The sequence below is a fragment of the Macadamia integrifolia genome, unplaced genomic scaffold (genome assembly GCF_013358625.1).
Source record: "Macadamia integrifolia cultivar HAES 741 unplaced genomic scaffold, SCU_Mint_v3 scaffold1228, whole genome shotgun sequence".
NCBI classification, from domain to species: domain Eukaryota; kingdom Viridiplantae; phylum Streptophyta; class Magnoliopsida; order Proteales; family Proteaceae; genus Macadamia; species Macadamia integrifolia.
Window position 1 is genome coordinate 28,860 of NW_024868127.1, and position 15,354 is coordinate 44,213.

At 36.3% G+C, this 15,354-nt stretch overlaps 1 protein-coding gene across 2 annotated transcripts in view; it reads right to left on the bottom strand.

Annotated features, from left to right (window-relative positions):
- Positions 1-1,620: 1,620 nt before the first annotated feature.
- LOC122063176 (alpha-L-arabinofuranosidase 1-like) overlaps positions 1,621-15,354 on the bottom strand; it is a 30,988-nt gene continuing 17,254 nt past the window's right edge. Inside the window, exons 11-18 of one of the 2 annotated variants that reach the window (XM_042626884.1) lie at positions 11,236-11,380; positions 8,147-8,265; positions 7,949-8,020; positions 7,767-7,870; positions 6,574-6,630; positions 6,249-6,447; positions 5,366-5,512; positions 1,621-2,013 (exon numbers count right to left, since the gene is read on the bottom strand). In XM_042626884.1, coding sequence (XP_042482818.1) covers positions 1,864-2,013; positions 5,366-5,512; positions 6,249-6,447; positions 6,574-6,630; positions 7,767-7,870; positions 7,949-8,020; positions 8,147-8,265; positions 11,236-11,380 — 993 coding nt within the window. In that variant the 3' untranslated portion in view covers positions 1,621-1,863. Of the gene's footprint in view, positions 2,014-3,433; positions 3,677-5,365; positions 5,513-6,248; positions 6,448-6,573; positions 6,631-7,766; positions 7,871-7,948; positions 8,021-8,146; positions 8,266-11,235; positions 11,381-15,354 lie in introns of those variants that run through there. The other variant, XM_042626885.1, reaches the window with a different exon arrangement.

The window sequence follows — 15,354 nt, forward strand, 5'->3', positions numbered from 1 at the left end:
GCCTAAGATTTTGGATCCTCATAAGAGATGAGATCTCATATTAGGATAGAGGAGATTGTTAGGGAAAAAAAATTATAATATTTATTTTCCTATTGTTAGGAAAAGAAATTTATATTATTTATTTTCCTAATAAATTTGATCTTATCTATTATGATAAGATTGGTTTTGGTTTAGTTGTTGGCTTTGAATAGGAAATCCATTACTTAGTTGGATGTTTCAAAAAATCTAACTAATAGGGGATTCTGATTTACCAAGAATACATGAGATTGGCTACCAAAAAATAACATGGAGAGAGATACTAGAGAATAGTTCTCATAGTTCTCTCCCATCTCCTTCTCTTTCTCTTCCTCTTTGAGTGATCGAGTATGATGATCAGGGTTTTCATAAAACCTTGACCATTGTGGAGGAGCTTGGATCTAAGTGAATGTAAAGTTGTACGTGTGAGAAGGACTCACTATGAAAGGGCTAAGATAATGTGGAGATTCTACACTTGTGGAGTTTCAGGTAATGATTGAAACCCTCATATTGATTATTTCTTGAATGGCCGACCCTACTGATCGGTTGATTTGAATCACTTCCGCGGATATCGTCCTTTATATCTTTGATCAGGAAAAGGTAACATAGTTTCCTTGTCTTTATCCCAGGTAATTTGGATAATGAATTCCTTGTGTTTGTGATAGTATGTGGATGCATACCATATATTGAGGAGTTTATTCTACTATTGCTCAACATGAGGGGCAAGTTGTTTTAATCAAAGTTTAAAATGGGGGTATTTAGCTACAAGTACAACCAGAATTCAATGATGGAAAGGTATAATATTAGTGTTGGCAAAGTGGGAAAATGTTGGATTTTCTGGGCTATACTAATGTAGGTGACCCCATTGGGCCCATAGTGGTTAAACCCACTTGAGGGGGATAGGCCCAGCCCACCTATTGTGGGAGTACGTTAGGGTTGGGGAGACAACTATTAATAATCTCTATGATTCTTGCAGTCGTCATAATGCGAGAACAAAACTTACTCCTAGAGCTATGGGAGAAATCCTTATGAGAATTAACAGAAGATCCTAGAGGAGTTTGTTCATGATTTTGTTCGTGGGACCAATCAAGCGCAAGGAACTTGAAATCTTGTGGAGGCTTCCCAAATCAAAGTATAGGTATGATTTCAGTCCCAAAATGGTTCCCTATTTCATATTCTTTGTCTATGACAACTCTATAATGATTATGTGTTTTCTGAGGGCTAAAAAGGAAAGATCATTAGGTCTATTTCCCCAAAATCAACAATATACCACATTGAACCGCCAAAAGTATGTGACACTTTAGCTGTCCAAAACATATGCGGTAAGGTTAAACCTAAATGGCACTCCATCTGGAATCACATTTTGATGAAAATCTTTAAGGAAGTTATTCTTTGTTAAAACAATAACATTATCTACATTCACAGGTATAACGTGTAAAGAATGGCCATACATAATTACATTGCGTCTCACATAAGTACATCTTAGTGAAAAGGACTTTCCATATAGGAACCTATTCTCATTTAACTGAACATCTGGTGAGAGACCATTCTTTCCTCTTTTCCCAAACGAAAGAATAATGAAAGAAACATGAATAGAAACAAAGGTAGACAATTAATAAATGCATTCCATAAGTGGGATCACCCTTGAACCCATGGTTCGAAGCCAATAGATGCTTAATCTAATAATGTTTAAAACAATCAAACCTTCATTTGTTTATGATAATTTATGCTTAAACATTGATTTGAAACGATACAAGCTTTCCAACTGGTAAGGAAGCTAATAATTTTATGATAACATTATAAAAAGCTTTCGCAGTGATTCACGCGCCTTCGTATATTTTTCTCATTTCAAATATAAGCTTTATGATCTGAAACGACTTCTGTACTTAGGAGATTGTTAGATTTTTTCAATAAATCAAACGAAGTGAAAGATTTTGGAGCTAGAACAACCTCCATCATTTCTCCAGAAGTTTGAAATACACTTTGTACCGGAACCACCTGCAAATAACAAACAAATGAAGGAGGAAACAATTAATTGGAATCATTTAATCAACACCAATTCATTTAAGGTTTTCATCTCAATGGCAATTGAGATGGGACAAATCATATATTTAAAATAGGTGGTCATCAAATAGCTGAATTTAGCAAAACTATAATGAAAATATTAAAAAGCTGCATGAAAAATAAAATCCCTCAATTAACCTGTGAAATGGTTCTATGTTGCAGCTCTCTTTTATTGGCATTTCGCTATAAAATCCATTCTCAAAAAAAGAATAAGAGTTACTTTACTTAAAGGGTAAAAGAACGCTCCAGACACCCGGGGGGATGAAAATGGTGGCCCCACCCCTGTTGTGCTGTTGCAGGGGCCATGCGACCAGGGAACGTTCTTCCTCCCTTAAAATAGATGACGTGTTTTTATTTCAGCTAAATAGTGTTCTTTAAGTAAAAAGACATTTTCTTCAGAGTAGTTTGAGAGGTTCTCTAGAGGTACAATTCATATGACTGAAAAGCATAGTCGCTCTTCCTGTGTAAAGATGGAACTATAAAGTAAAAAAAGTACTGTTTTGAGCTCCAAACAGATGGCCATGAAAGCAATAGAAGGATTATTACATCCATAGTCCATAGCATTTGGTGAAATTACAGCAAGGGCTCTCCCACTATAGAGAACTATGGTTGGGACATCTAATCTTTGTAAAAACTACTATCAGGATCTTTTTGTTAGATTAGCATTAGTCCAAATCATTGACATATGCTCCTGACTTCTCAATTCCTTGAATATGACCATTCTACCCAGATAAAAGAATCCTTCTCAATAATTATGTCCATTGGTTAGAGATAATAACCTATGGTGTTCATATGAACAAAGAGATTTACCAAGAATAAAATTAGTTAGGAAATTGCTTTGGGTGGACAAAATAGTCACACTCAAGAAATATAGAAGTCACGAGAACATGTCTCATCACTTGGACTAACTTCATTCTAACCAGGAACCCAATCATTGCATCACCAAACTTGAGAGACACTAGTAGTTGTTTTTGAAACACGAGGGATCTCAATTGTAGTTTTTCCAAACATTAGGGACTATAGGAGTAATTTACCCTTAATAAAGAAAAATAGCTCTTGTATCAAAAAATGCAAATGCTTAGCAATGAGAACTATGATTCCAGTTCCATATAGCTGGCCTAAAGAAATCAACAGGCAGGTGTAGTCCATAATGAAAATAGAATGAAAACTAGATTTTCCGAGCTGCCCACCTAAACCAGAACTTCATAAGAAGGTATCTTGAAAAATCAATAAAGATAGAATTGGGCCTCAAAAGAACAATTGATGTTTTACTACCAATCCAAAGTTTCATCTTGGACGTAGTACTCACACTGAAAATAATGATCAAGGGTTACTCTTATCAATCTCCATCTATTTCAGAAATAACTCTGAAACAAAACATTTTCCAAATACAAAAGTTCAGTGTCTTCCCTCAGCTTTCTAATAATTGGGCTTATCCGTTTCTTGTTTAAGTAAGACCATTGCTTCTTTTCTTCGCTTAGTAAGGCCTTCTCTTCGCTTCATTAGATTAGGGATTTTCTATGCTGCTCGCTTTGGACTGATCTGTGCCTCCCCAGCCATGAACTTCCATTGCTTCATGACGAGCAGGGCCGTGGATCTAATGTAGCATTGATTATTGGTGGAAGTGGTAGTAAAAGGCGATTATGACATCATAAAAATTTAACGGATGCTAAATCCTTAAATGTTTAAGAAGATAAGATCAAGTTTATGTTCTTAATTTATCCAGTTCAATCCTTCACTGGTAGATGAAAAAGCCCAAAAAGTTTCCGTCTGAAAACCTGAATGCACACTTCAAAGGATTCACCTTCATCTTATTTTTTCTCATCCATTTGAAGGTGCAAAATTTAGGATTGGGTTAAGGTACTACTGTATGCCTAATGTTGACTAATCCTAAACCAGAAAATCGAGCAAGAGACTAGTACTTAATAGGATAACAGAACAGAGAATATAGGAAATAGAACTAACAGAACAGAATATGAAACACCATCTGTAATCAAGAAAGTTCATATTTGACAAAGAATATGAGAACTTGAATAGAACAAAAGGGACTGAACTGATTAACCTCAAAATCAGATTGACAGCTCCCTAAGATGAGGGGTATCTTCCGGTGAGAGATCAGGGTATCTACCAGTGAGAGATCAGAAGAGTGGTGAACACAGACAATCCTAGTAAGAGAACAAAGAGACAGGTACCGGAAGAAATCTGAAAACTAAGTAAAGAATGGGTAGGCCAAGTTAATACATTTGTTCCCAATGTAAAAAAGCAAGAGTAGTGAAAAGTAAAGAATTAACAGATAATAGAAAACGAAATTTTATAGAAGAGCTTCTAGTTACTAGTTATTAATACTAGCACTCCTTGAAGAACATCAAGGACCCATGGAACACACTTCCATCAATAGAAAATGCACTTTCTCATTCCAAATAAAAACCATCCCTTGTAAATGACTTAGAAAGCATTTCATAGACATGAACTCCACAAGTCTTTGCTATGGACAATGGGCTAATCCTCTAAAAGGAACTAAGTGAGTCCCACTTAGCAAACATTTCTCTACTTGTCATATTCTGCATCGCACAATTGGGTTATGCATTTGAACACAAACAAAAATTGGATTGTTCACCCTCTAAAGCTACTACATAGAATTAAGGTATTTGTTTTTCTATCCCCCATATCTCAAAATATATATCTTTTAGTTATTATTCAAGAGTGATTATGCAACTATTGGATCTACTAATTTTTCTTTCCTTGATAAATCACCTATCACCAGTACAGCCACTTGCTGATGTTAGCTCATCTTCTATATGTCAGTGCAAATGTCTGCTTGCTGCTGCTCTCCCCCACCCCCTTCCAAATCAGTAGCTTAGTACTTACCAACATTTTCAATCTACTTGTTGTCTCTAGAAAATTAACCTTGTATATTTTCAGTGTTCATTGACACTTTCATAATTCTTCTGTATTCCAAGGTCTAAACAGTATGGAAAAGGAACATCTTGGTACACATGGATCTGGACCATACTCATTAAAGTACACATGGATTTTTAGATATTGCAGCTTTATATACCTTAAAAAGTTACTTTTAGCCCGGGTCTAGTCCATGGGCAATTTCATGCTCAAAATTCGATGAACAATGAAAAAGAATGCAGGTGGGTGGGGCGGTCTAGGGAGGAGTAGGGAAAAAAGACTGGTTAGCAGTAAGGGCTTGGTTCATTGATCCATAATCATACATGTCTGCCTTTTAAAGTAATTTTTTTTGTAGGTACTGAAGCGGAAATATAAAAGAATCACTCACCTTTAATGGCTCTTTGAAAGAATTCTCATCCATTAAATTATTGGATGTGAGCTCAGTTTTTGTTGACCCAAATAAATCTACGGAGTTCAGATCCAGTCCATCAACAGATATCTTAAGGTTCACTGTGTCTCCTCCAAAGTTGACAATCTGCAAAAACATTTCAACATGCCAGTAAGAATAGCTTATGTAACTCGGGTACAGGAAAAAAAATTGGTTTTCTTAACAGGGTGATGCAAATGAGGGAACAAGGTGATAAGATAACAAATTACAAAATGCAAATTCCAGAAAACCACTAAACAAGGAATTTTCTAACTGGAATTAAAGGAAAAGAGACTTGGATAACCTAATACCAGAAAAGGAAGAGAAGCTATAGAGAAATTGGAGAAAATCCCATCACAATCTTTATGATGAATCAGAAAACAATGCAATCAGTTTGAACCAATTGTCCCCAAAAAATGTTTATAAACACAGAAATATCAACTGTTTGGGGCATGTATATAAGTCTCATTTCATTCATTAGAAAAAGAAGCATGCCTCATTTTCAACAAAAACCAACAAGAAATACAGCTGTACGTCTTAAACTTGTATAATTATATATACGCTTTCGATATCCATCATATAAGGGTAACCCGTAGACCATATTCATATAAAAAACAAAGTCCATTGTGCTGGGAGAAAAGTATACGACACAAAATAAGTGGCATTAGAGAATGCAAGAAAAACGGTGCATTTGCAAAAATGCATTAATCACCAAATATGCTGGGAATAACAGGGAAAAATACAACAACAATTTATGTTGGAAAATTAAAAAATAATGTGGGGTAAAATGCAATCGCAATAAGAATACTAAAAGATATTTTCACATTGGTCCAAGTTTTAATACCTTTATCCTTATGTAATTGTTGTTATCATTCATGTTTTTCCAAGTAATCGCAGAGGCAATTAGTGAATTTGGGGAACTTGCTTCGAGGGTGGTGTTGAGAACGGTTGCACCACTTGATTCCGCGAAAAATTGTTGCATCCAGTAGCTAGGAGTTCCATATTGTCGTGATGAATCAAAGACAATTGCATCTGGGTTCCACCTTAATGATAAAAAATCATCAAATTATATCAGTGAAAAAAAGTAACTTTAAGTGTCACAGCAGATAATTGTCAGCAGAGGCCACTATAATGAATAAAAACTTGGATGAAAAACAGAGAATGCTTACCGTCGATCATTAGTGTTTACAAAAAGTGGTGCATAGCTTGCCATCTCAATGACATCACTGTATTAGAAAGGAAAATTGGAACTCTTAGCAATGTACAGAACACCCCAAAAAAACTAGGGAGTTTAAACCCCAAAAAAACTAGGGAGTTTAAAATAACACCCTTGATTTGCTTCTTATCAAAATATGAATCCAATAATCGATTTATCTGCCGATAGATGAGAGTAAACAAAACATGACCCCTAACCCTTTATCCATGTGTATTTTTCCATCATTCAAAGCACACCAAAAGCAATTACAGAAAATGGAAGGAAACCCAGCATACTGAATTGATTCCAAAGGAAACAGGGCACTGCAGTGATTCAAAACACTGAGACACATTATTAATATTACAGATTCCACATTTAATGGATGATCTGAACACCCAGTTAGCATGCTTCCCGGAAGTGTTTCATACGTCATTCTCCTGAAATTTTTCATTGTTGGTTGTGATCAAGCAATCCATATATTTTTCTCCCCTTTAAGATAGTTACGCAACTGGTGCAATATAATAAACGTTGAAATCAAAGAGGCCCAACTACTGAACATATGCACAAGAGCAGAAAAATTGTTGGCATAGTCGCATATATCACCTTATGATGCATTTGAAGAGGTTATTATTTGGTAGCATGCATAAATACTTACAAGCTAGAGCATTTACTCCATTCTTTATGGCGATGTATTCCAATGTCAAAATAAGGTAGTAACCAAGTGAAGCATTTACAAGAGTAGAGAACACAGGGGGAAAATGAGACGCCAAAACAATTTTCAGTTGGACATCTGTTTATGGCAGAATAAGCATTAGGTGTAAGATATTTTCCGCAACAGAATTCTTATGATGAAGCTGAAAATTGGCCCAGTTGAGAAATCTATCTACAAACTATATCAATATTTTTCTGGATAAGAAATTAATATATAAAAAAAAGACTAGCATCAAATGAAACCAATGAAAAAAATGAAGCAAATACTCATGCTTAACATATTGAGATGTGCACATAATTAATATTCATAAGAATGCTTCCAAAAGAGAGCTTCAGGGCCAAAAGTTTTATCTTTTCTTTCCCCATGGAAAATAAAGAACAAATTAGTCATAAATATTCATGATTCAAGCATTTACATGTATTCCCAGAATTATCTGTGGAAAGTTATAAAGATACCTGTTCCTTTCCAGCCCAATAAGGAATCCAGCTTCAGCGAGTGCCGCTATGAGGCTTCCAGTGCCAGCATCTTTTCCAGTAACAGCATATTCACTAACAAAAGCCTGAAATGTTTTCACTGGAAACATTAATCACAACCAACAGTGCAAGAATTCAACTTAAAATAGAGAGCAGTATAACACCTTCGGACCACTACGCGATGTATTATCAAATTGATGAGCCATAGAGAACATGTTGTTCGCAGATGTGTAAATCTAGGAAGAAAAAGAAGAGAGTTAGACAATGCTTCCTGCCAAATGGCCTAACGATAGTTATGATGCCAAGAAATGGCTGATTGACAAAATTTACAGCTATACTGTAAGTTTTATTTGTAATCTTACATGAAAATCATATAGATCAGCTGGATGATCCAATGGGCGAGAGGATCCATCACAGTTTGTAATCATCTTGATGTCTGGGTAGGCATTTCTTATGGCATGATAGAATTTGAGGTAATTTCCTGATGAGAAAACAGTTCACAAAATTCTTCAGGTTATTAAGGGGTTTTATATCAAACTCACTTGAAAAATAAAAGGAAAATATCATGATAAGGGGTGCCTTTATCATGCAAAAACTTCATGGGTGAATCATATCTATCAATAATGGGGATTAATGAATGATATACATGACCAAATATCAAGCATCTTTCTTTATCAAAATCAGAATGTATAAACCACTGCCAATGATAATATAGAGTATAAACATATTACCATTCAGTCACATCAAAGAAAATTTCTTCAAGCTATGGGTCACGTACAGGTTATTAAAATAGTTTCTAGACAGTGCCCTGTCCCCACCAAAAAAACAAAAGTTTTTGAACAGCTAACAAGTACATGTTTCGTGAGGAAGGAAGATTACTTGGAGAGAGAGAAAGAACCAAAAGTAACACAGAACAGAGGAGAGAAATGTTGAATGAAATTATACAATATCCATCATTGTTTCAACAAATGATAACTCTAAAATTCCATTAGGAACAATATATTAGTATGTGATAGCACAGTGAGTACCTTCCAAATAAAAATTCTTTGTATAAGTATCAATATCAACCAACAGAAACTAACTTTCAGGATTTATGATGAAGGAGCACAATGTAGACAAACCCCAAATCAGAAAATTCCAGCTAGAGATTAATACTAACAGGATCAGTTAACAGGGACAAACCAGAAAATTGGGTGAAAAGTGGTGCCACACGGTGAAGAATTTGACAGAAATCTGACCCCCAAACTTAAATCGAAAGATATCAGGGAAAATAGAAAAAATTCCACCCATTTCATTTCTCCTCCTTGTTTTTTCTTAGATCCACGTAGCTGACCCCATTTAGTTGGGATTGTCGTTGTTGTTTTATAATATTATGCAGGATTTGTCTAAGTTTACTGTCATACGATATCTGTTCTGTCCATTCTGTGCAACAGAACTTCAGACATGCATTCCTCTCTGACCAGTGGTCAGATGATCTTCAACCTTTTGTAAGTTGTCTCAGACCCTGCAGTAGTGGGAGCCTCATGCACTGGGTTGCTCTTCTTTTTTTTTTTTTTCTTACTCTTTCCCCTCTACATTCAATCCAATTTTGGTGTTCATCCATCAAGACACTTGTGAGTTCTATTTGTTTTTCTTTGAGTTTCTAATTCTGGATTTTTAGTTTCTATTTTCTGTCCTTGTGTGTTTCTCCCAATCAAACCATCACCGTGCTTTTTTTTAACCACATTGTCACCCCATTAAGGCCTCCTTTGTATATTAGTTTCATCTCCATTGGATGTAGGTTTTGTTAGTTCTAACTCCATTTAGTTTCTGCCCCTATTTCTCAGTTTTCTGGTTCACTGCTATTCTCGTTTCCCATAAGTTTTCTAGTGTTTGTTACTTCAGCCTAGCTTACCTCATCATGGTCTCTTCTTCTTTTCAGATTCCAATCTGTACTTAGGTTTCTACAAAGCTAAGCTCAATCCTTAAGCTGGTTTTCAACTGAATTTCCAGATCTGGATCTGGACACTAGTATGGATCTTGGATCTGGGCATAAGTGTGGATCTTGGACATGGTTTGGACCCAGATATGGATCTATATTTAAGATATGCTGCATCTCTTTAATCAAGGTAGGTCATAGATTGAATGGTTATTTCATCGTCAACAGGAATCAATGCTACAGGGGGCTCAGGCGCAGGTAAAGGTCCACATCCAGGACTGTACATTTGTGACTGAAATCTTAGGATAATGGTAACTGAGCTAATATTCATCCACTGACTTGGTAGGTTACATTGATGTTATAAAGAATTAGACAGAACCCAATGGTTGAAAAAAAAAAAAAAAGCGAATCAATAGTCTCAATTCTAAACGCACTTATTATGTATATCATAATTTTTTTCTTTCTTTTATAAAAGAAAAGTACTTAGCACCAAATGTATGAATGATAAGTTTGCAATATGACATTAAGATGCAGCTAATCAATGATCAACAATGTGTATTAGTGCAGTATGAGTCCATAGTTAACCTTGGAAATAATGAACAGATCCTAAACAAATGTCCCCCTTTACCCATACAAAAAAAAAAAAAAAAAAAAAAAAAAAAGAAGGTGTTTGCTACCATGTCACCCAGAAGCTCAAACTTGTAGGGAAGGGCAGCATAAATATATACATCAACACTCCCCTACACATGCAGGCCATCTTGGCACTGTGCATGTGACACATACATGTGCCCACACATGACACCGAGGGAAAAGAAGTGGGGGGGAAATTCTCTTTAGCACTTCCCAAGAATCGAATACTCGACCTCCCTGTTTTGATACCATGTTCAATACTGTTTCACCTAAAAGCTCAAACTTGTAGGGAAGGGCAGCGTAAATGTATACATCAACAAAAAGAAAACAAAAAAAGCAGTGCATGTATACCCATTCATGTCTACTACAAGTAAAATGGAGGGAGGTATCATAGTTGAGCACATCATAAATGATAAGAAAATAACAATGATTATCGATCCGAGTGGGGCGAGCTTGTGGCACAACGGTTGAGTTGCACTACTGCAACATGTTGGTCATAGGTTCAAACTTTGGAAGCAACCTCTCCTGCAAAGCAGGGGGTAAGGTTCGCAGGGGGGTAAGGCTGCATACATTTTCCCCCACATTGCAGTAGCAGGAGCCTCGTGCACTGGGTTGCTCTATGGATCATTAAAAAATAAAGATCATGCAGAAAAACCTCAAACACCAATTAAAACAACGGAAAAATATTTCCATCTAAATTGTCTTGAATAAATCCCTACCAAAACCGAGAAGTTTTACTCCTCACCTTTGTGTACTAAAATCAATGCTTTCTTTCAGGTAGAAAATTCTATGATAATTTAGTTTGTATTGAAGGCACTAGCCATGTTCTATCTTTGAATACTGCCTCAAACCTTCCAATCCAAAAACGAAACAAGAAATACAGTAGAAAAAAAAAATGCATACCTTTGTAATTCTTTTTCCAACAATCCTCATTCCCTATTGCAACATATCTCAAGTCAAATGGTTCTGGGTGTCCCATTGCTGCTCGAACAGATCCCCATTTCGAATCAGGATCACCTCTTGCGAACTCAATGCTATCAAGAACATCCTGCATCATTATTACATACTTAACTTTGTATATAGAAGCTTCAAGAATGAAAATATTTGATTTGTCATTATAAACTCTCTGGGAAGATGAATGAGCCTAACTATGTTATGACTGTTATCAATAAGTTATAGTAAACACTGTTTTTATAATGTTATCCTTTTTTTTTTTTTTTTTGACAATTATAAGTGCATTTGCTAGGTAAACTAGATTTACAATTGCTCCAAATCAATAAAAATTTTTTGCAATGTCCCTGCAGTAGGAAGACGCAATTGTCATTTGAAAGAATATGGGCCCACCCCAGAGGGGTGCTATCAAATTAAAAAATTTTGATATAATCCTCTTGTTGTACTTCTGTAGAAAGTTTAGGATTTTCTTCATGTACAGTAATTTCTTTAGTACAACCCCCGAAGGCCAATTCGACATGACATGACATGACATGTAAGGAAACGTGAGAAAGCACAAGTTCTTTTCACGATCAAATCTACCTTCATGTTCTTCCAACCATCGTCTACCCACTTTGATGATGTGCTTTGAAGATGGACATACATGACAGAAAACACTAACATATTAACAATAAGGACAGAAAAAAGTAATGAAGAAAACATCATAGCCTCCATCAGCAAACTCATCAGTTTCAGCACTCATATGCACCACAGCTTATGACACTATACTTTCCTAGCATTCATCATCCATATATAGCACAGCCAGACTCCCATCACGTAGTTGAAGACAAATATGAAAGACACGAGAAGACATGAATGACTAAAGTTTAAGACCTTTAGCTCTGGTTTGGCTCTGATACAAATATTGCAGTTCGGGGTTACAGAAAAAATCTAGAGCCAAAAAACTGCTACTGCCAAGGATCCATGTGGAATCGATAGAACTAATATAGGACGGTAGGACCATAATAGAAGAATGGAAAAGAAATTATATAACTCAAGAACAGAGAAGAGAAGTAGAAGAAGATATTAGAGAACATGAAGAACAGAGAAAAAAAAAAGAGTAGACGGAGCACCTAATCTCAGAGACAAACAGAACTAGGAGGAGGGAGATCAGATCTGGAATACCAATCCCATATGCACAGCTCAACAGCTCCATAACTCTAAAGAAAATCAAAATATCTTTATTCAAATCATGCTTAACTAATGGGGTGTATACACGTATAAGATTTAGAAATTCCCATCTAGACTCGAAAAAGGACTCTTGAACACTCTCTTATACTGACCTGAATTTTTTTCAGATCAAAATTCTTACAAAGCTATTATCCTAATCAAACTGAAACACCTAATTTTACTTCTAATATCGTGTAGTAACTGCAACCCCACTTTATGTGCTTATAAATTAGGAGTGTTACAATGAAACTCAGGAATATCAAAGGCCCAACCTATAATATGATCACCCAAAGCTTATTTTCAGCCCATGGAACTGCCAACTGCCCCTTGTAGGCCTTCTAGTCTTCCACCTAAGACTCCATACAGGATCATAGTCTAGTGCAAAATGCATCACCAAATCCTTGTTAAAGGCATTGTAATCAAGGGAAGTAATGCAGATTTTAAAAAGAGGAGAAAAGGTTAACATACTTCTCTCCATAGTTATCTTACAAACTATGTCAGTCTAGGTAATGGGGTCAATTTCAGCCTTTTCATTTGATTTGATTTGTTTTCCATTGTTCAGTCTTCATTAGTGGTACAGAGTCATCAGGAATTGAGTTTTTATGTTGTCCAGTTTGTTTTATATTCAAGGAGTCCTAGAGTGACTAGGAAAGCCACCATAGTTGGAGGCAGGATTGCTTGGTCCGATTTCAGTTTAGTATTTGGAATTCTTTAATGTCAATTTGATTAGGTTTGGGTCCTAGCTCATCTTAACATACAAGTGAGGTCAAGATGTTAATTATCAGTATTGGGCAGCGTATCGGATAGCTGGTTTCAAGAGACGTATTAGAGATGAATTTGAGAGATGGTAGATATTATGTGGTGCACATGGGCAGGGTTGGGCTGGGTTTTTTGAGAACCCAAACCCAACCCTGCATGGGCCCAGGCCCGGCCAGCCCTGCTAGGGCCTAAAAAAATCAACCAAACCTACTTTAATCCAATTTATAATATGGCGGGTAGCATATTATATATATATATATATATTATAATAATATGTACAGCAGAAGTCAGAATATATTTATTAAACATATTATATACATTATAAATCATGTTATTTAACCAGGGTTAGAGTCTGGGTTGGGTTGGGTTGGGTTGGGCTGGGCCAGGCCTAGGCCTCAACCCAAGCCCCGTTCGAGCTCAGGGCGGGTTTGGGCCGTCAGGGTCAAATGTGCACCGCTAGTACATATGCTTTGATACACATGGATATGCTTATGTTATATGCAAAACTAGAGTTTCAAGAATTGCACACCATAAATAGGCAATAAATAATGATATCCAACCAATGTTAGGGTGTCCATGCATGCTTCGCATCGTGTGAAGCACTATGCTGGCCCACTGACTGAAGGATAATTTCCTCCCTAGCTGCGTGGAACATGTAGTTGATTAGGAGGACTACCATGTCATATTTCTATCCTAAAGACATCTATGCAATTCAAATCTTCAATAAGCAAGCAAGAAGATTTGAAAAGGAAAAATCTATCATTGGCAAGTGCAATGCTTGTTTACACTCCTAGGTATTTTTTGAGTGTAGATGGGATCCACTTAGGTTTTGGCTAAAAATCAGAGTAGGAAGAAGTTTGTTTTCAAGAACTAGGATTTTTGGGTTTTTCCAGCCTGTGTATCGGTGTATCAGTCTGCATCGCTATTGTATCGGTACTGATTGATCTGTATCAGTACCATATTGGCCCGCAACAGTTTGATACGGTTCTCTGTATTGGTCTTGTATCGTAACAACCTAGCCAATCTCGATATGTATCAAACCATATCAACCAATCGTATTGACACTTGACACTATGTGTAAGGCCAGTAGGACTTTATCAAAAAACAAAAAAAGGTGTAAGGCCAGTAGGCCATCCATAAGATTTCATGAATAAGGAGGGAAGTTCAGTTCTCAACTCTATTCTGTGAGAGATTTGCAGTCAGACTAGAGTGGATTCTCAGGTTGCTTGGTGGATTCCAAGGGACTTCTTTGTCGGTGGGTTTCCTGTTCCCTCTCTCATTCTTCACTCTTCTATCGTCCAATTTATTTGTTGATTTCACCAGGTCAGTTCCTTGATTCTCAACAACCTGCAACACCCCTGTTGTTGACTCTATTTTCAGTGAAGTAATCCCAGGTTTTGGAATTGACCTGCCAAATAAGGAACTTCTTTCTATAAGATGTTGAAAGAGCATCTGAGAACATTTTTAATACTAGTCAGAAATTTAGAATTGCTTCAAATATAATATCTGGGTTTCCGTAGCCCATTCTCTTGAATTCTATTCTGAAATCATAATTTTGAGTGGCTAGAAATCAAGTTCTAAGAGCCTCCCTTGTTTTCTATTTCCATTAGGAATACACCTATACACCACTATTATGCTCTCAAATCTCTGAGATCTATTGTCTAAGAAGAGAGACTCATATATCGGTGAACCAATTTGGTTTTATGTCAGGCAAATCCATGACCGAAGCTATCTATTTATTGAGGAGGCTCATGGAAAGATATAGAGATACCAAGAAGGATTTCCACATAATCTTTATTGATCTGGAAAAAGCCTATAGCAGAGTTCCTAGAGATTTAATCCTATATGTCCTAGTGAATAGAGGGGTGTTGAATAAATATGCGGGTGTAATTAAAGATATGTATGAGGGTGTGGTGATTAGTATGAGATTTGTGGGAGGTCAAGGCAAAGAATTCCCAATTACAATTAGGTTACATCAGGGATCAGCCTTAAACCCTTATCTACTTGCACTTATTATGGATAAGCTAACCAAGAGCATTCAAGATGAGGTCCAATGGCGTATGCTCTTTGTCGATGATATCATCTTGGTGGACAAGACAAAAA